The following is a 22,159-nucleotide window of genomic DNA, read 5'->3' on the forward strand; positions in this document are numbered from 1 at the left end:
AGTAGTAGTACTAGTAGATTAGGGATGTGCACGAACCGGTTCGAAGGATCAGTGGTTTGGCCGGTTTGGCGTGGGGGCGGGGTTACCTTTAAGGATCGGGGAGGGTGCTCCCCCCCACACACATTTCTCCTGCTGGCACTGACTTTAAAATTGCTGGTGTGGGGCAGCAGCGTACCTCCTTGCTGCTCCGTTCAGCGTCAAACCCAAAGTGTCTGACACATGTATGCGCATGTGCATTGGGCACTTCCCGTTTGACACGGACCAGGGTGGCAAAGAGGTACACTGCTGCCCCATGCCAGCAATTTTAAAGACAGCTTTTCCGGTGGGGAAAAATGCGGTGGGGGCTCCTTCCTGATCCTTAAAGGCAATACACACACACCCATGCCGAACCAGCTGTCTGCTGGTTCGTGCACATTCCTGCTAGCAGAATGACCTTCCTGACAAGTTCTACTGCCTGACTTGGAAAGCAATACAGCCATCCATCAAGCTTTCCAGGTTAGGAAAGGGAACTTGTTGATCTGGGATAGAGGTTCCAGGCCGTTTGAATAATGGCACTTTGTATTTGTAGCACTTTAGAGTAGTCAAGATGCTTCATATATAGTATCTCAGTAATCTTCAGAACAATTCTGTAAGGTAGGTCTGAGCCTGATACTGACTGACCCAAGTTACAGGGCTGTTCAAAGATAACTAAGATAATGGGTTTGTTCGCACAAACCTAAACAGGGTCAGAGGAAAACTCAGCCAGGGTTGGAAAGCCATGCATGCTCCTGATCCACAGATGCTCCTGATCCTGAGCCATTTTGGAAGGGCAGTATAAAAATTGAATGAATGAATGAATGAATGAATTTGTCTATTCAAAAAGCAGGGTAGAAGAAGGGGGAGTGGCCAAATGGGAGGCAGGAGCTGGGTAGAATGGGTGCGCCCTACTCAGATTCTGTCTCCAGTATTTTACCATGGGTGGACAAAAAGCTGTCCTACCCAGCTTCCACCTCCCACACAGTCATTCTCCCCTCCTCCTACCTTGCTTTTTAGTTCACATGACCATGGACTGGGACCATGAGTGGCTCTCCTATGCAGGTTGGGCACTCCTCCAACACTGTCTAGGGTTGTGGGAACAAGTCTTATATATGTGAAGCACCTTGGGCATATGCTAAAAGTAGCTAGTTTAAGGCCAGCTAGTGGGTTTATGGCAGCCTTTGGATGGGGCAGTATAAACATGTAATAAATAAATAAGGTACGATTTTATCAGGTGCTTCATAGTCTTTGCTTCTACACATTCTTAGCGACACTGACTCTCTTGCGCGCGCCCCCACACACACCCCACGCCCAAACTGCTGTCTTGTCCCACACCCTTGTTGGGGGTCAGGCCCCACCAGCCTTTGCAAGCTTTGAAAGTGCATGCATGGGGAACAGGGAGGAGGGAAGGTTGCTAGTAACCTCCTCTTCTCTCCTCATGTTTCTTGCAAGCTTTGCAAGAAGTGTGAGGAGAAGCTTTCCTTACAAAGTTTGCAACGGTCAGATCAGTCGCTCAGAGCTGCTCTGATAGTGACAGTGAAGGCAGGGGGTAACCTGCTGTCCTCTGGATGCCCCAATTATTGGCCACCAGAGGCAACTCCCTAACCTTGCCTAATCAAAGGGCCACCCCTGCCCTCACCTCTGATATGTACTGACTGTTTTAGCTACCAGGGAATTCTCTGCAAAGACAGGGTCAGGATGGACCCCACAATTCCCAAACTGATTCAAAGGCTAATCATATTTCCTACAAATTGAGTATGAGCATCTATCAAAACAGTCCTCTTTATCTCAGCAAGTTAATGTGAATTTGTTGAAGGCTGAGCTGCAATGAGGGGAGTGGATCCCCCCCTTTTAATGCCTTAGCAACTGAAGGCTTTTGATCTCCTTATAGAAATGTGTGTGAGTGTTTGACAATGAATGAAATTAATCAAATCTAAGTAAACTTGCACACTACAGAAAGGATTGGGTGATTTCTTTTCCTCCCCCTTTTTTTCACTCCAGACGCTGACATTTAACATGATTAATATTACCTGGCATATTTCAATCTTTTTGACGGCTTGGCAGCCACGAACCATAAGCAAACCCCCACGCCCCGCCCTTGCTTCAGCAGATGGGAAATTATGAGCTCACCCAACAGCTTTTTAATATGCATACTGAACATTTGCTTTCCCCCCCCGCCCCCACCAAAAAAAATCACTAACAAATACCTCCTACATACCCCACATAGCTTTCAGTAAGATAAGTGGTTATAGGGGAAAGAATGGCTTCAAACCACTTGATCTGGAGTGTTAAAACTCCCTGGTGATGTCCAGAGCAGGATCAGTCAAGGGTAAGATATCTGAGATGCAGTCTTCATCAAGGTGCAAAAAAACACCTCCTCTATCTTTGCATTGGGAGTTCAGTCTCAAAGCATTGCTCAGCCCCTGGGCAATTATGCCTGGATTTACAAAAGAACTCATTCAGCTCCCATTTGCCCAGAATGCTGAGCTTTATTAGTATCTGGCCATTGGACATATCTGGCAATTTGGGAATATGGTGGGAGCTGATGGATGTGGGTCACATCTACCACTTTGGGTCTCATTTTGTTGCCTAATCTGGAACAGTTCAGAGTAGTTGCATCCCTCTCCTAATAATGTTTATGATTCTATGGCCCTCGGCAAAGGGTGCAACTACCTTTAGCAAGGGTCGGATGAAGTCATTTGGAACATGGGAATATGGGAAGCTGCCTTATACTGAGTCAGACCATTGGTCCATCTAGCTCAATACAGTCTACACTGACTGGCAGCAGCTTATCCAGGGTTACAGGCAGGAATCTCTCCCAGCCGTACCTGGAGATGCCAGGGATTTAACCTGGAACCTTCTGCATGCAAGGTTCCACTGAGGTATGGCCCCATCCTGTAAGGAGAGTATGTTATAGCACTCACTTTTATAACAGTGAGTATATGGGTCCTGCCTGATGGAATGGAGAGGAGTGGGCTGAGCAAGGTTTCCAGGCAACGAGGTGGTTCTTTCCAGGTCATGCTAAGCTCTTGGCCTCTCGCAATCTCTAGCAGAAACACAATATATGAGTTTTGGGTGGTATAACAATTTGTTAAATAAAATAAAATATAAATAAATAAATAAATAATAAATGATGCAGAATATAAACACATTTTTTTGCATAATACAGGAGTTCTCAAACTGTTCAGCAACATCTGGGGACTCGAGAACCACTGGCATGGTTCTCAAGTTTGAGAACCACACAACTCAAGTTTGAGAACCACACAACTCACTTTTCTTAGGGCAGAATTTGGGTTATGCTAACACAGAAATTTGCTTGTTTCAGTGGAGAGCATTTCCAGTCCTGCACCTCTCTCATGTCTGGATTACGTCTCAGTTTGTTAACCCATGTCCAGTTGATCATCAGCTTCAGAACATCTTGCAACTTGGTTAAGCTTTACAGATAATCTGCTCTGGATATAGGGAAGGGAAAGAATGTGAGCATTTAAAAGTTGACCTTTGGTGCCTGGTTTGATTATTTTGCAACATGCACACATTCTCCACTGTTTGTAGAGCTGGAATCTAACCCATAGAACATCTCACTCTCCTGAGCTTCTCAGTTAAAATGGCAAATTCTTATTCTTATGCAATGGGAACCTCTGGCTTTGGTATGACTTGATACCTCCTGTTTTTTATTCATGGCACCTTAAATGGAGGCTATATAATATGGCATTTTCCCAACCAATTTATACATGCACTTTTCCCCCATGCAGCTAACAACAGCTGAAGAAGGGTGCCATTTGGATCAGAGCCATGGCACAAGGAGGAAGGGTTGGAACCGCTCCACACACACACACACACACACCTCATGCCACAGCCCTGATCCCTGCAGCTGCTTTTAAATGGGGAAATCCAGTTACAGAGTTCCAATATAACATGCAATTTAGGCAGTTCAAATGTTTGAAAACTGGGTAGGACAAGTGCCCTACCCAGTTTCGGGAGCTGTGCACACTCCCCCATTTTCGATCAAACACCTAGGTAGGGGGGTGATGGTGTCTGAAAGAGAATCTGGGTCAGATGGCACCATCCTACCCAGCTCTCATACCCAACATTTTAACCAGGTAGGAGGAAAAGGCAACCTGCCCAACTCTTCTCTCACACATGATCGCTCCCCACTCTGTCTGCAGCAGTGTTTGCTCACACAGGATCGGAAATTGGAAGCACCCTCCATCTTGTGAACAACTCTGCTTTTTGGCCCTGTGGGCAGTGGGTGTTGTGGATAATGCAACATTGATGACAAATATTGATGTCATCAATATTCCAGGCCACTTCCAGGTGAAAGATTGAAACCAACAGGTGGGTTTCCCAAACAAGGGGAAAATATCAGAAGAGGCAACATACACACACACACACACACACACACACCAATCTGTGAGCAGTAAAATTCCATTTTACTTGTCCTGCAATGAAATTTTGAACGGCAGCCTGATGGATTACTTTCCCTTGTACACAGATTTGCAGGTAGAGCTGTCTCTGCAAAGTAGATTTATTTATTTATTGAAAAGCCAGAAATAATAGAAACAGGAACATGAGATTCTAACTCTAGGTGTGTATCCCTTGCTTTAAAGGGCTAGAGAGTCATCAAGTGTGCCTTTTTAATTGCACTTTCCTGGGATCTCTGAACATGTGGGCCAAACTAAATGTAACCTTAAATGCACGGCCAATGTTCCACACAGCTCTCCGTTGACGTTAAGGATCCACCAGGGCTGCCACACAACGTGAAAGGCAGCCGTGGTGGAGTAGAGCAATGGGCTGCGGTGGATGGACTTAAAACCACTTTCACACAGCACTTCCTCCATATGAAAGCATTGTAAGGAGCACAGTGCAGAGGCCTGGAAGCAGTTTTAAGTCATTCGATAGCAGCCCTGTCATGCTGTACTGTCCAGACTGCCTATCAAGCTGCAGTGCACAGCAGCCCTGGCGGGTCCCTGACACTGACAGAATGCTGCCTGTCATATCAGACACTGTTGACCACCTTTTTAAAAAAAGTAGCAGCCAAAGTGGGCTCTGTAAGAATCATGATCAGACTAGGATCGTGGCATAAAGAATGAGGGGATTAACCTTTCCCCGTCATGGTCCCAATTCATATTGGGGACTCCACAGCTGCCATTTACAAACAATCAAACACAGAAGATCAAACAGCATGTTTAAAGTCACTTATCATTTGACCCTAGATCAGGGGTAGACAACCTTTGACATGCCAGCTTTTATTGAACTACCATGATCCCCAGCCACAATAAGGCATGGCTGGGGATGATGGAAACTGTAGTTCAACAACATCTGGAGTGCCAAACATTTCCAACCCTAGTCCTAGATAGATGTCACCTTGAAAAGACTAGTTTCCCAGTCTCGATAACCAAGAGATTTGCATTTTGAGTGGTATAGAAATGTGTTAAATAAAATTAAATTAAATTAAATTAAATTAAATTAAAAGAGAGAAGTAAAGTAAAGTTGTGCTGTTGAGTCGGTGTCAACTCCTGGCGACCACAGAGCCATGTGGTTGTCTTTGGTAGAATACAGGAGGGGTTTAGCATTGCCATCTCCCACGCAGTGTAAGATGATGCCTTTCGGCATCTTCCTATATCACTGCTGCCCGTATAGCACATGTCAATCTTATTCACTTCCCATGTCAAACAGATGACCAGTGGGAGGAAGGGGGTTTTGTGCTCAGTCTTTTCCCAAACAGGGGAGAAGTGGGGGTGAGGCTTCATGAGTTCTGAAATGAGTAGGCAACCTGCTGCTATGCTTGCAGATCTCTGGATCTGAACTGCTGGTGCATCCACTGAGCTGCCAGATATGGGAATTTTTTTTTAATATACTGCAAAAGTCCTTTCTGTATGCAATGGAAGCAATCTGTGTATAGAATCCCCCGCCCCTAGGCAGATTGTCTCTGCACTGGATCAGGATCAACCCTCCTATGAGTGTCAAGGTGGCAGGTTTAGGGTGCCATTAGAACATAAGAACAGCCCTACTGGATCAGGCCCAAGGCCCATCTACTCCAGCATCCTGTTTTGCACAGTGGCCCACCAGATGCTGCTGGAAGCCACAGGCAGGAGTTGAGGGCATGCCCCCTCTCCTGCTGTTACACCCCTGCAACTGGTGAAGTTCTTAGACTTGCATGGATTGAGGATAAACAGCAAATGCCCAAGTTTCTGCAGATTGACAGTGCTGGTTTTGCTATCAGGGAAAGTAGGCAAAGTTGAAATACTCTCCCTTTCAGTCATCACAAAGAGGAAGTAATCTCCAGTGGCATAACATGAACACTTGGAGAGTGTAGGCAACAAGTCTTGTTCATCTTCTTGGCAGTGTCAGAGCCAGAACCATAATCCCTAACAATGAGAAGGATGAAAAATAAAGTATCAGGGACTCCCGGTGGGGTGTGAGGTTGGAGAGACAGAGAAGGCAGGCAGGCAGGCAGGCAGGAAGGAAGGAGTCTTCAACAAAGCTGGAATTTCAGGAAGGAAGGAAGAAAAATTATCATCAACATAGATGGAATTTCTAGAAGGAAGGAAGGACGGAAGGAAGGAAGGAAGGAAGATTATCTTCAACAGAGCAGGGATTTATTTTAGAAAGAGCAACAGAAAATAGGAAGTGATAAGATAAATTAAAATTACAGAGACAGAAAATCAAAAGAGACAGGCAGAGAGAGAGGGTGAGAGATAAAAACCCTTTCATTATTCAGCATAAGACAGATTGTCTTGATGCTAACAACAGCAACAAAAGCTAAACCCCTTTTTTCTATTAACAGATGGAGTCGTACATAAAAACAGTGACGTGACATTTAAATCCAGAACTAGAACAATCAAAGGGTGCAGCAGACAGTTTTGCTACACCCTTTGTCAAAACCAGCCAGACTCAATGGATCAGACAACCTCTCAAGCCTTTTGGCAACATCAATGCCCCCGCTCCCAAAGTGCCTAACCTACCCGCATGAAACACAATGGAAGGATCCACCAAAAAAGAAAGTTCTTATCAGAAATGATGCACCCATTCCCAATAGGAGAAGTTCCTTTCATGCTTTCTTTTAATCCATCTCTTTCACTGCTCAGTTCTCCCAATTTTCTCTTTTCATTGTGGATATTTCCATTTTCTGGCCTCATGGCATTTGAACAGGACACATTCATTCTAATGCAATGTCTATCCTGCAGAGCAAGGGTTCAGATATAATGGGGCAGGGTGGGGGAGAGATTAAAGCAAGGGGAAGATGGGAATGGATTGCTGAGAGCATCTCCCTAATGGATAGCTCATTTAAAACAATGTGGAACAAGCTCTCAAGGGAGCAGTGTGAGTCGAGCAAATTAAACCATTCACCAAACAAAGCAGAAGCCAATACTGGACTGTGGGAGGGAGCAGACATAGTTCTCTTCCATCTTTAACGCCTATGATTCAATTATTGTAATTGCAATTGACTTATTTTCTTGCCCCCTGCAGAGGGATGAGATAGAGGAACACCCAGCAGGGTGTTGGAGCACAGTTCCACTGACTCCATTCATCTCCTGATGAAGCCTTTCCCTCTTGATTCTTACCTTCTGGGAAAGGACATCTTCCAAGCATTTTTATTCTACACAGTATGCTCCATGTCTCATTTACTCACCAAAAGTTACGCTTCCTTTTCTCTTGGTGGCAATAGAGCTTGCATCACATTTGAAAATTATATTATATGAATCATAAAGGGCAATTGTTACCTGAGTGAGTGCTCACCAATTTGTAGAGCTTTGGGGGCAAAACTGACCAGGATTCCATAGATTCCAGCACAATAGAGCTCTTATTTCTTTCTCCTAACAAGACAGAGCAATTGTGGGGACAGATCAGATGACAGGCTGCCAGCCTTTGTTGACTGAAGACCTTTACTTGTCTTTGTTCACTCAGTGCCATGCAAAGCACATAAAGATCCAGAGTAGGGACCCAGCTCCGTGGGAACTGTTTTACCATTGTAATTTGCCTTACCTGACAACCAGGGCTGAGAGGTGACTCATATGATATCACTGGCAAATTATAACTAACTCACAAGTGGCCAGTTTGTGTGTTGAACAATTAATGCCGAGAAGTGATTTGTGTGCGATTGCTCCAGGATTGCTCCAGTTCTTAGTTCTTAATTTGCATGTACTCCAAATGAGCAGAGGCCTGAAAGGGGGATAAAGCCAGGAGTTCTCAGACTTGGGTTCCCACCCCAACGTTGTTGGACTGCGACCCCCATCATCCCTAGCCACAATGGCCAACGGGGCTGGGGGAGATGGGAGTTGTAGTTCAGCTACATTGATCTGAGGATGCAGGTTTGAGAACTCCTGGGCTAACCAATGGAATTGCACCCTAAGCCCTGCTGTGCCCAGGAACCTCCCAACCCACCTCTTAGTGAGGCTCTACACACGATAAGTGTGTAGAGCCTAATAGGGTTCTGCAGGGAGAGCAGGTCAAGCCCGCTGTCCCCACAGATGATCAGGGGGCTAGCCCTGGGCGGCCAAATTGGCCGTCCACAAGATTACGGGCTCCATCATAAAGCTGGTTGGGGCTGTGGGGATTGGGAGCCACCTGGCCACTGGAAGTCCCAGAATGCCCCACATGAGTGCGTGGAGCATTCTGGGGAGAGCCCAGACGGTGGGAGGCTTATTTTAGCCTGCCAATCAGCGGTCTCCTCATGAGTCGCCCTGGTGCAGAGCCGCCCCAAGGCAACTCACGATCACAGAAATGGGGTTAGCAGAGCTAACTGAGTGAATGGACAGAGGTGCTGGAAGGAGGCTCTGTGCAAATGTGCCTTCTCTGTGGTTGCCCCAGGACTGTGGAACGCACTGCCTGCTGAGATTAGAGCTGCTCCATCCCTGTTGGCTTTTAGGAAACAACTCAAGACACATCTCTTCAGCCAAGCTTTTTAGTTAGTTGGTGTTTTTATGAATATTTTAATCTGGTTTTTATATGTTTTAACTGTTAAATTCTTGGTTTGTTTTATTCTTGGTTTGTTTTATGCTGTAAACCGCCTAATGACTTCAGTAGTGGGTGGTATACAAATTTATTAAACACATAAATAAAATAAAATAAATGGCTGTAACAGGGAACCCAGAGCTGCTACGGCCACCTGGAGATTGCTGACCTTGTGGCAGCATTCTTGGGCTCCTATATGAACTGGACCATGGACTTCCAACCACCAGATTCTCATCTGGTAGAATGCAGGTGCTGCCATATGAATATTTAGGCCCCGCAATAAAAGGATCGGTAGAATGCCAAGAAAAGCAATTGCTTGTATCTCTCAATGGCGCCGCCTTCTGGAGTTAGACTGAAATAAGGTGCTTTTCATGGTGGTGCCACAGTTCTTGTCTCTGGAAGCCTGTATGATTCAAGGCCTTTTCAGACATTATGCTGAACACTCATATGCGTGTACAGTGTTCACAGGTACAGTTCACACATACACTTATTCACATGTTATGTTGGACACAGACACAGCAGTATGCTTCCTATCTGTACCATGCATTTGAGGGGCCTGTTCCCAGGGTCACTTTTAAAATGAATGCAGGTCTAGTCATTCACACCAACACAAGTACAAGTGTCCAGATATCTGTATGCTTGTACAACATAATAGGGCAGTTCACATGATCAAGAATAGGATAGGGGAGGCCGCCTACCCTAGTTTAGGAGCTGTGCACACTCCCGCTATTTGCTAATCTGTCAGTTAAAAGCGAGGTCGGAGGTGCCCTCTGTGATCGTGTGCTAAGCCGCAGCTGGGTAGGAGGGCTTCCTTCTACCCAGAAGCTCTACCCAGCTGCTGAATGGGGTGGGACAAAAACCCTCCTACTTAGCTGCTCCTTAGCACAGTCATGGTGGGTGCCCCTGACCTGGCTTTTAACTGATAGACAGTCAGATACTGGGGGTATGCACAGCTCCCAAACTAGGGTAGGGATCGCATGATTGTGTTCTTGGTTGTGTGAACTACCCCAGTGTCTGAACAGGACTTTAGTCTTTGGGCATGAGGATATTCCTGTTCGAAAGAGTGTCAGCAGTGTGAAGGATGGTTTCCATTTTTGCAGCAGTGATGTGTTGTATGATGCCTGTTGATGGCTTCATCGCTTTAGGGAATGGAGTGTTTCCCTGGGATTTGTCACCCACCTTGAGCCCATGGTAGGGAAAAGGCAAGACAGAAATTAAGCAAGCAAGCAAATATTTCCTGACCATCTATATAGCTGCAGATCTAGGCCACGAAGGCGGTCTGGAAACAGCCTTCCAAAGCAGGGCAGCTGGGAAAGCAGGGCAGCCAATAAAAGAAGCTGCTTTGTGGCAGGGAGCAAGCGGGAAGCCACTGGCGGGTGGCTGACACAGAAATAGGCCAAACAGGTGGCTGAGGAATCTGTGTGAGGGACTCCTGGACTGAGAGGTGAGGCAGAGAAAGTAACGTACAGGCTGACCCTGACCTAGCACGTTTCTCTTCCTCCCGGCTCAGCTCACCTGAACTGGTCTTCCAGAGTAATTAATTAAGCTGTGATTATCCAGAGGCCTTTAGTACTGTGACCTCACTTCAGGCCAGCCTGGATGGAGGACAGCAGTTGAGCTTGAGTGTGTGCATCTTTCACTCATTTCTCTGCAGAGATCGGCAGATCAGATAGACAGGTGTACTGGGAGGGTAGTATATATGAGAGGAATATGGTAATATGTCACTGAGATGAGGAACAAGTAGTTTTGTGGGAGACAGGAACCCTCTTCATATGTTACATAGGAAGCTGCCAAATACTGAGTCAGACTGTAGGTCCATCTCACTCAGTATTGTCTTCACAGATTGGCAGTGGCTTCTCCAAGGTTGCAGGCAGGAATCTCTCTCAGGCCCTATCTTGGAGATGCCAGGAAAGGAACTAGGAACCTAGATGCTCTGCCCAGAGAGGCTCCAACCCCTAAGGGGAATATCTCACAGTGCTCACACTTCTAGTCTCCCTTTCATATGCAACCATGGCGGACCCTGCTTAGCTAAGGGGACAAGCCATGCTTGCTACCACATTCAACACTCATACAACCTGTGTACAGTGTACACAGGTACAGATCTGGACATGGGTACAGTTATTCACATGTTGAAGGTGGGCACAGCAGTACACATCCTATCTGTATCCTGTATTTGAGGGCACCTACATGTAGGTTCAGTTTTAAGATGAACCCAGGTATCGTCATTCATACTAAAACCTGTGCATGAGACGGCTGAATGCAGGGACAATATAATCAGCTTTTTCACGTGACTGCTGGCCTGGTAGGAGAAGCGCCCAGCCTGGGTAGGAGAGAGCTGTGTGTGCTCCTGATTTTCAGTCATGTGCTTGCAAACATTAAGGAAGGTGGTAGGGAGAATGATCAATTCTGTGTGAGGTGGCAGCTGGGTAGGGATGGCTTTTCCTCCTACCTCGGTAAAATGCTGGGAATGAAATCTGGGTAAGGTGCACTCATCGGACACAGCTGCCACCTTCCACACGATCACTCTCCCTGCTTCCTATCTTAATTTTTGCAAGCACACGGCTGAAAATCAGAAGCAGAGGCGCTCTTACCGCTGGACCTCCACCCCCTGGGGGCCCCCAAACCCTCTTGAGTCTCTCCCGGGCAGCGTGGTTTCTGTGCCACTGGCCCGCACTGTGCTTGGAGGCCCAGTGTGGCCGTGACCTGCACAGGGTCCCAGTGCGACCTCTGCTTTAGAGACAGAGGGGGGAGTGGAGAAATAAATATGTGGGATGGGAATATATTAAATTGCATGTTGAAATGTTTCTGCTAATGCACATTTGCATAACTATACCTGGTTTATATTCTTACATTCTTGTGAGTTCAGTTGCTATTCGTGCTCTCAAAAACCCACCTGTTAAAAATACTGCGTGGGTCACGGTGCATGTGTGTTCAGTGTGTGTGTGCGGGGGGAAGAGGATGCTTAACTTGCAGCTGGTGCGGGGGGGACAGGGTGCTCCAAAGGCCTTTAGGTCCAGGCCCCCAAATTACCTAGGTGCACCTCTGTTTGGAAGCATGCCCTGCTCTCCAGCCCAGGCTGTTCACTTCTCCTTATTTGCTGGCACTTGTGTGAACAAACCTCCTGTCTGAATAGGGCTAGGAGTACCAGCAAAAATTCGCTAAAGGAAGCAGGAACTGCTTGCTCATGTTTCAGTCATGAACAAAGGCTGGAAGTGAAAAAAACAGGACATGGATGAAAACAGTAGTGCCATGTGCTCTGGGATTTCCCCTTAAACATCATTTGGCCACTGTCACCAAAACAAGAGGGACACGTCTGTCCTTATGGCCAGGCAGAGCACATTCTTACAGAGGAAGGAGCGGAATCTGTGCAAATCAACTCATTCTTTATTTGGACTGATGGCGGCTTTTTGTCTTGTTTTGCCACCCAGCCTTCTTAAGAAGCTAAGCCACACTGTGCCAGACAAAGGACTGTTTTGGCACAGATTTACATTCTTAACCTCTACCGATAGACACGGGCCTGTGTTTTCATTTCACCAAGAAGGCAACCCACCCTGCTGCCCATATTGCTACAAGGGCTTATGCACTGAATAATTATGAGATGAGGAGCTACGGCAGCAATTAGAAGGGCCCTCATCAAAAGAGAGAAATGGATTTGAAAAGGCCTGTTTTTCTAGAAGAGCTTTCACTGCAATGAAAGAGCACAGAGGGGGTCATAGAGGGCAGGGGGCCTCCCAGCCCTTTTGCCTTCAATTCGTTCCTCCCAGTTAGGCTAGCAAAAAGGCTAAGGCCGGGCTGATTATGATCATTATTGCTGGTTAATGGTCTGTGAAATGTCATGGGTGGGACAGGGGAAGAGAAGGCCCCTTCTCCTTGCCAATCCCTTCCGCCTCCCCCTCCCTCCCTGCCTCCTTTCTTTCTTTCTTAATAATTTTTCAGACGGGATGAAATCTATTAACAAACATACATTATGAAAGACAGACAATTAATGATATTTTTTTCCATTTCTCTGCACAAACATTTCCCTTGCTGCATCCCCTCCCTCCCCTTTTTTCTTTAATACTTTTCCAGATAGGAATCAGGATGAAATTTCTTTACGTACATTGTGATAAATTGACAATTAATGATATATTTTTTTCATTTGTCAACATAAAACATTTCCCTTTCTCAGCTAAATATAGGGTATAAACACCCACCATTTTCCTATCCAAACCCCTCCTGCCTATAAACAAACACCACCCCATCCCCTCCAATATTTCACAGATGAAAATGGGATACACTTTAACAACCAATTCTCCTACCAAAGATTACTGCTGGAGCCCCATCCCCACACTGTTACACATTGCAGAAGACTGGACCCCACCCACTGGATGCTATTGCTGCTGTGCAGTGCACTACATCGAGGGTTGCCTTTGTGTTGTGCACCTATTTATTGGCAGGGGCACTCAAGGCACGATGCAGCCAGCCACCCACTTGGAGATTTAATTCCTAGGGACTCTGGGGAGGGGGCTGAACCCTGAAGAACAACAACTCTAGCAACTCATGGATGGTGGTGGTGGGGGGGTGGAATTGAGCAAGGCGTCCACAAAGGCAAAACCAGGAACAAAACAGGAACCGCGATTTACAAGGGACAGATTCCAGTAGGTGCGTAGCAATGTTGAAGTGCCCTCCCCCCACTGCTTGCCTTTGTGGCCCCTGCTCACTCACTGCTCACACTGCCCAATCACCTACCACTCACATGTTGCCCAGCTCCCACCCCCCCCACCCCGCCTCCCCTTGCCAGCCCCCAAATGGTCTGACATTACCACTCCAGCACAAGTATCATGCTGCCCCATCCCAGAGGGAACAGGCGCGGGTGCAGTGACGTCATTATTCCACATCACAGCCCAGCAAAGGGAAGCAAGGCGGCGGCAGCAGCAGCAGCGGGTGGAGAGCTGGATGGCCAGAGCAGGGGCTATGAAGGCAGGCAGGCCCCATGTCCAGAGGGAGTAGGAGGGTGTGGCTGGACATGCCCCCCCCCCGCCCCGGACATTGTTGGCTCATGTGTTGGATTCCAGAAAATAGAGTTTGTCCCTGCTTAAGTGGTGCAGTGGGGAAATGCTTGACTAACAAGCAGAAGGTTGCTGGTTCGAATCCCTGCTGCTACTATTTTATTTAATTAATTAATTAATTAATTTACACAGTCAGACAGGTGCTATTGACCGGTTTGCTTTATACAGACATCGAGTCCTTCCCAAGGACCTGGGATGGCTGAATTATTATTATTATTATTATTATTATTATTATTATTATTATTATTATTATTATTATTATTAGAGGCAGCAGCGATATCGGAAAGATGCTGAAAGGCATCATCTCATGCTGTGCAGGTGGAGGCAATGGTAAAACCCCTCCTGCATTCTACCAAAGACAACCACAGGGCTCTGTGGGCGCCAGGAGTCAAAATCGACTCGACGGCACACTTTACCCTGCTTAACAGGGAGCGTTGGAGGAGCCTATGCAGGGGTGGCTTGTGAACTCACCTCGGGGGGGGGAGGGCGGCGGGCGGCTTATTTAACTGTAAAGAGAGCCGGTGCTCCGTGCCGCCCAGCAGCCCCCACGGCGGGGAATCGCCTCCGCCGCTCACCTGGCTCCCACGGAGGCGAAACAGGGAGGGAAGAAAAGGATACCCTGAAAGATTGTTAGGCAGCCTGTTGGGGCACAGCTTGTTTCTGTCCCCCAGCTGTACTGGACCTAGCAGGTTGTCGACTCTGACGGCCCCTTGCTGACCTGGCATGGCAACTAGCTTTGGCAATGCATCTCCTGCGCGTGGCCTCCCTCTCATCCTTGAACCAGTCTCCTCAACCTCTTTTTCCAATCTGATTTAAAACTCTTCCCCCACTGCTGCTATTTTCTGCCAAGGGAATAAAAAAGAGATGGATATCTTTCTTGTACCTCTCCCTCTCCCCAACACACACACACACACACACACACACACACACACACACACACACGGGGGCCTAGCATCCATTGGACAAGCAGAGACAAATGTCCCTGGGCCCAATGGGTCAGGGGGCCCCAAGGGGCCCCCAAGGAGACCGCCCCACCACCACCCCTGTCCTGTCCTGCGCCAGCATGCCGCCCCTGCCCCCACCACTTGCTTCTTATCTTGGCTTCCAGCTCCGGGGGGTGGGGGGTGATCGAACAAGACAGGCAGCGGGTGCGGTGGCACAGCAGCGGCGGGCCTCTCCACTCTGGCCAAATGGCACACCTGCACAGTTCGACGGTGGACGTCACAGGTCCAAGACATCATGGAAATACAATGTCCCTAGTCAAACTGCACAGGCTCGCCATTCGGCCAGAAAGGAGGGGCCCACCGCCTGTCCCACTCTGATGACCCCCACCCCCACCCCGGAGCCAGATACCAAGATCAATAGCGGTGGCAGGGCAGAGGCAGCGCTGGGGAGATGTTGGCTGCCCAGCCGCTTGCATCTGACGTCAGATGTAGGGGGTGTGGCTTGGGGGCGTGTGCACGCCTTGTGCACGTGATGGGGCCCCCAAGCCCAGTTTTGTCCCCTGGCCCCCGGGGGTCTTGCTATGCCCCTGCACGCGCGCGCGCGCACACACACACACACACACACACACACACACCATTGTTAACAGCAGTTTCAGGAAGCAACATTACCATTTAGCAATTTAGCTCATAAAGGCATGGAAATTACAAGTTCAAGTGGTTTTATTTTCTTCCACAATTGTTCTGTAAGGGGCACATGGAACCAAATCCGTATTACATGAAGCTGCTTTATACCGAGTCAGACTGCTGATTCCCTGAGACAAGTATGTTCTACTCCAATGGGCAGCAGCTCTCCAGGGGTTTCAGATGGGGGGCCCCACATACCACGCGGTGCCCTATGGGTGGTTTCTGCAGCTGTTCAAATGCAACAGATAGGCATTTTAAAATAAATTGATGGGGTTGCACCAGAGCGAGGTCACACAAATGCTGGAAATTGTGCAAGCACAGTTGCGTAACACCGGGGTCATGCCATTTGCACAATTTGCAGCATTGGCACAGTAGTGGTCTGGGTGCATCTATGTTGGGTTTGTTGCCTGCCCCAGCATGGGCAGTGCAGAAATAACCCGCTGGAAACCACCTGTGGGATGTGGGCAATGGTCCTCCCCAGCTCTGTCTGGAGATGCTAGGGATTGAATCTGAGACCTTCTGCATGGAAAGCAGAAGGTGCTCAGCCACTGAGTTTCGGCCCCACTAACAAAGGTGGGCGTGAGGCTAGGTGGACTGAAATGACAGGCCTACTTGGTTTGGGAATTTGGGATGGGCCGAAGGATGCCTCTGTTGCTTGGCTTAAAAACACCTTTTAACTCACTGCTGGCAATCCGTGAACAGGGTCATGGAAACAGTAACCGTTAAAATTAGGTTCCCTTTATGCAAGCCTCCTGGCAGGCTTGGTTCGTATTAACTGCCAACGCTGAGCACCAGCGTTCCTTCTAGCGGGGATTCTCAGCTGTGGTTGACTACAACTTCCACAATTCCCAAGTAAAGGCTATTGCAGGTGGGGATGCTGGGAGTTGTAGTCAACAACATCTGGGAATCCCTGTTAGAGGGAACACTGGTGAGCACTTCCTTCCAGTTGTGGGTGCTCCCTGCCTTCACTATGTAATACCTGCTGTGATCTCTTGGCATACAGACTCCGAGAGTGCTCCACTAAGAGGATTACAGAACTCTTGTGTGGTGCCAAATTGACCGACTTGCCTCGAAGTGGTGGGAAAGAGACCAGCTTCTTATTCATCCACGCAGCCTCTGCTGATGGAAATTATAACCCAGTGTTTATCTACGGCTGCTCAGGTTTTTACAGGGAAGCTGTTTTCCAAGTGAATGGCATTCCCTTTTCCCATACTGAATCACAAACGCGCATAGAAAGGTCATATGGAGCAGCTCAGTGACACATTTCAGGCTGTATATAGGGCACATGTGTTCTTGCAGATTCTGAAGGTCCAAGTTGCTCAGCCTATTTAGAATAAGGTTTTTAAAGGTAACCTGTTGGCAGGGGTTGATCATAAGGGAGCTGAAAGGGGAGTCCTGGCAACAATGGAAAATAGGAAGCTGCCATATACTGAGTCAGACCATTGGTCCATCTAGCTCAGTATTGTCTACACAGACTGGCAGCGGCTTCTCTCTAAGGTTACAGGCAGGGTAGAGAGTCTCTCTCAGCCCTACCTGGAGATGCCAGGGAGGGAACCTGGAACCTTCAGCATGCAGATGCTCTTCCCAGAATGGCCCCATCCCCTAAGGGGAATATCTTACAGTGCTCACATGTAGCTTTCCATTCAAATGCAAGCAGAGTGGACTGTGGTTAGCAAAAGGGACAAGTCATGCTTGCCAACACAAGACCAGCTCTCCTCCCATAATGGGGTCACGGTTGGATGGAGTATTAGGGCAGATCTTCATGAGGGTCAGCTTGGAGAAAGAATTAGTTGCAGGCCCTGGTCTCTGAGCTGTGAAGTCCACTTAAAAAAAAAAAAAAGTCCACATGAAGATGAGGATGGGGGAGAGGGAGAGAACAAGGATGCAGGCAGAGGCTGATGAAGAAACTTTAGTACATGAGCTAGCTAGAGTGGTCGGTACCATCAAGGGGTGGATGCTCACTGTGATTTTTGACAAGGCCTACAGCCCTAGAGATGGAAAATAGGGGATAGCATAGCATTGCAATACTTTCAGCTGTCAGTGTGTTATGTTCCTATTGTCCTGACCATCGGGCCTGCAGTGGCCAAATTTGCAATGGCATTTTAAAAGCTACTAGAAGTTTTAAGAACACAAAAACTACTATAAATTTTCATCAGCCTCGTCAGAGGGATGGAAACAAAAAATGACAGGTTGTGTCTTGACTCCTTTTGCAACACGGTCCTGTTACTCATGGCAAGGTCTCCATTTTATATCAACATGCTTTTTGGTGTGGTGCTTGTGATGTTATACTTTGAAAATCTAGTGTCTTTTCCTCTCTTTATTTTTTTGTATTTCCTGTGAGTGTAGCAGGATATCCCGGCCCGAATGAATGCTTCTTCCACTTCTGCCCCAGTGCCAACTGAAGATACAATCCACACCAAAATGGAGGCACTGGAGGAACAGATACTCTCCAAGATTTTGACTCTGGAAAAAGAACACTCATCTATCACCAGCAGTAATGACCACCAGCAGCAAGATGTGGAGAAGGAGTTAGATGCTCTTCAAAGCCGGGTTTCAGAGCTTGAACACGGTCAGTCTTGGCAAGGAAGGGTACAGCATCTGGGGGTCCAGATGCCAATGAGGAGATCTCATTTCCATACATCTCATTTCTTAACATTTCAAGGGGCATTTTTCAGGCAGAGGAGCTAGTGAATGTCAGCTATATGGAACCGACCCCCAAATACCCTTGTTGACTGCAGCTAGTCCCAAAGGACTGACATAGTCAGCATGGCAGCAAAGTGTTTGTGGTCTAAAACCAGTGACAACCACAACATACTGTGCTAGCAGGTCCCTCCTCTTTGATGTACTTCCTGGTCCACTTCCTGTTCTGATGCGATTATTGCTTGGAAAGCTACTCTCTGGAAAATTGGTGCCTTCCAAACAAACAAAATTTCAGTGCTGAGAAGATTTTGTCTTCCTGTTGCTTTGGTCTCATTAATCTGCCAGTGTTGTGTCATTCAGTTTCTGTGGTATCAAAATAATTGCTACACACCTGGCAAACTCTCCCAAAAGTTTCCCATATACCATTGGTATCCCATCCTTTGGCATTCTTTTATTATGTTATAGATGGACTTCAACAGAGGCCAGCACCAGAACCTGTCGTCTAAAACAAGTGAAGCAATCATGGCTTGAGCATGTGCAGGGTGCATTTGGTTTACTACCCCTCATGCATCTGTGATTATATGAAAGATGTCCAGGTCAGAGGGCACCGTTTCCAAGCAGGCTTGAGCCTCAGCACCTTTCACTTTAGAAATGAACCACAAGAGGCGCCTTCCAGGTTGAAAAACGCGGGAGGCCTTGATTGCACTCCAGGACAATTGCTGGCAACAACTGACACCCATTTCTGTAGTAGTGCCACTATGCAGTATAGATCAGGGATTCTCAATGTTGGGTCCCCAGATGTTATTGGACTTCAACTCCCATAATCCCCAGCCCCAGTGGCCTTTGGTTGGGGATTATGGGAGCTGAAGTCCAACAACATCTGGGGACCCAGCGTTAAGAGTCACTGGTATAGACAAGCTCTGGTTGTTTTCTAGTGGTAAGGACTACTTATGAACATAAGTTTCCTAATATTGACACCATTGACACTGAGGTCAGTACTGTCTACAGTAGGGCTGCACAACCTCAGCCCTCCTGCAGACTACAACTCCCATCATCCCTGACTATTGGCCACTGTGGCTAGAAGTAATGTGACCTATAGTCCAACTACAGCTGGAGGGCTGAAATTGTGCAACCCTAGTCTACTGTGATGATCAGCAGCTATCCAGAGTTTCTGACAGGGGTCTTTACCAGTAGTACCTGAAGATACTGGGAATTGAACCTTCTGCGTATAAAGCATGCTCTCTGCCTCTTGAGCTACAACTCTTCCCCATACCTCTTCCATACTCCTAGTGGTATTCTATTGCCATCCCTTTTCCTCTTTCTTGACCCTCCTTTCTCTGTTAAACACACACACAGAAACAACAGCCTCCAAACCTCCAGATGCCTTCAAAGTCACCATCCCCGTACGGAACAACTATATGTACGCCCGGATGAAGAAGAGCCTGCCAGAGCTTTATGCCTTCACGGTCTGCATGTGGCTCAAATCCAAGGGCCCAACAGGGGTGGGCACCCCTTTCTCCTACTCAGTCCCTGGACAAGCCAACGAGCTCGTCTTGTTGGAGTGGGGGATGAATCCCATGGAGCTGATAATAAATGACAAGGTAAGAAAATGTAAGGCCTTGCTCATGGAAGACACAGGCACTAGCCTTCCCTATGACAAAAACAGATCTCATCCCATTTGCAAAAATTACATCAACTAGGAGATAAGAGTCTATCAGAGCCAAATATAATTAATGGATAGATACTAAAATTGCAATCTTCAATTGACTGATCAGTTCAATGAAACAACTAAAAATACATCTCCAGTTAGTTGGGCAACACTGAAATAAATGTTAATTATATTTTTAATATAAATACTTGTAAAACCAGCAGGTGGCAGGAGGGCCCCCTCTTAGATTTCCCTTCACTCTCACACAGTACAAAATAGCTCTCTGAAAAGACCACGCTAGACAATGATATTAACAAGCACATCATTGCCTCCTGCATGTGTGTTTTTCCATTTAAAATAGCAGCCTTGAGAAGGGCTGTGGTCCAATGGGCCACAGTGCAGCCCGAAGTGGGGCTATAACTCTTTGCCCTCAGGCAGCCTGACAGATTGTGTTGCCTGAGGTGAGGTGCCAAATGCCACCTCGCTCGCTCCACAACTCCCATCAGCCCCCTTTCTAAAATGGCCTTTGCATACTGCTCCCTGCTACCTGAGCAAAGAGGCACCTTTTTGAAGTGGCAATTCTCTTTATTTAGCGGCGGAGAGAGCAACTGGCCCTATCCATCCCCAGCACAGCATCCCTCCAGTGGCTGTTGCTGGGGTCTCTCTTATGTTCTTTGTTAGATTGTGAGCCCTTTGGGGTCAGAGAGCCATTTTAATTGATTCATTTATTTATATCTATGTCAACTGCTTTGGGAACATTTGTTGAAAAGTGGTATATAAATATTTGTCGCATTCGTTTGCAAATGGCGCAGAGGGTGGCAAGGAAGGAAGGCTTCTGGCAGCTTCCTTTTTGCTCCTTGACCTTGTGCTTCCTGCAGGCTTTGCAAGGCGTGTGAGGAGTGGTGTTCCCTCTAACAGGAATTCCCAGATGTTGTTGACAACAACTCCTAACATCCCTAGCTGCAATAGCATTTGCTCGGGGATTATGGGAGTTGTAGTCAACACAATAATTTCAACCTACACAAGAAAATAAAAGAGACTTTTGGATTATATTAAAAGAAGGGTGCAAATATCTTAATAGATGATGAAAAGTGTGTTTTAACAGACATAAGACAAAAACTTAACACAGGGGAAAATATGTTGAACTATTTGAAGATGAAAGATTGGATAACCTTGATATTGGAAGAACTGCTTCTGGACCTAAAATTCAGAAAGATGAAATAAAACAGGCTATAAATTTAGTGAAAAAAGGTAAAGCAGTTTGTCTAGATAAGATAGCTATTGAAATATTGGAATTATTAGATGAATATGGTATAGATGTTTTATGTGATTTATTTAATACCATTTATGACTCTGGAATTATCCCTGATGATTGGTTAAAGTCTATGTTTGTCACAATTCCAAAGAAAAGCAATGCAAAGACCTGCAATTAATACAGAAGTATCAGTCTCATGAGCCACACACTTAAAATATTTTTGAGAATAATACATTCAAGGATTTTTCACAAATGTGAGGATATTTTAAGTGAAAATCAGTTTGGATTTAGGAACAATTTAGGAATGAGAGAGGCACTTTTTGGTATCCAAGTTTTCATTCAGCGATGCAGAGATGTTAATAGAAATGTGTTTCTGTGTTTTCTTCATTATAATGAAGCCTTTGATAGGGTGAAAGGTAAAGTGTGCTGTCAAGTCGATTTCAACTCCTGGCGCCCACAGAGCCCTGTGGTTTTCTTTGGTAGAATACAGGAGGAGTTTACCATTGCTTCCTCCCACGCAGTGTGAGATGATGCATATTAAATTAATTGAAATCTTTAAAAGGATTGGATTAGATGACATTCATATAATTGGCAATCTCTACTGGGACCAAAAAGCAGTGGTTAGAGTTGAGGATCAATTGTCAGAATTTATAAATATCAAGTGGGGTGTTCAACAAGGAAGCATGCTTTCACCTCTTTTGTTTAATATCTATTCTGAAGCAATATTTAATGAAGCTTTATATGAGGTAGAGAAAAGAATTGCTGTTGGGGGTGAATGAATAAATTATCTTAGGTATGCTGATGATACAGTATTAATATCTGATAACGAGAATGATATGCAGGCAATGTTAAATCGAGTAGTATAAACAAGTGAACAATGTGGTCTGACCATTAATACCAAGAAAACAAAAATCATGGCCATTACAAAGGGCAGCCTGATGTGCCAAATATTATAATGGGAAACAATGTA

At 46.6% G+C, this 22,159-nt stretch overlaps 1 protein-coding gene across 1 annotated transcript in view; it reads left to right on the plus strand.

Moving 5' to 3' along the window:
• The window catches only part of NPTXR (neuronal pentraxin receptor), a 38,428-nt gene that overhangs the window by 5,882 nt on the left and 10,387 nt on the right, over positions 1–22,159 (plus strand). The window contains exons 2-3 of the mRNA XM_053253224.1: positions 17,993–18,215; positions 19,643–19,887. Coding sequence (XP_053109199.1) covers positions 17,993–18,215; positions 19,643–19,887 — 468 coding nt within the window. The remainder of the gene's footprint in view (positions 1–17,992; positions 18,216–19,642; positions 19,888–22,159) is intronic.

Source organism: Hemicordylus capensis, chromosome 5 (assembly GCF_027244095.1).
Source record: "Hemicordylus capensis ecotype Gifberg chromosome 5, rHemCap1.1.pri, whole genome shotgun sequence".
In the NCBI taxonomy this organism is placed as follows: Eukaryota; Metazoa; Chordata; class Lepidosauria; order Squamata; family Cordylidae; genus Hemicordylus; species Hemicordylus capensis.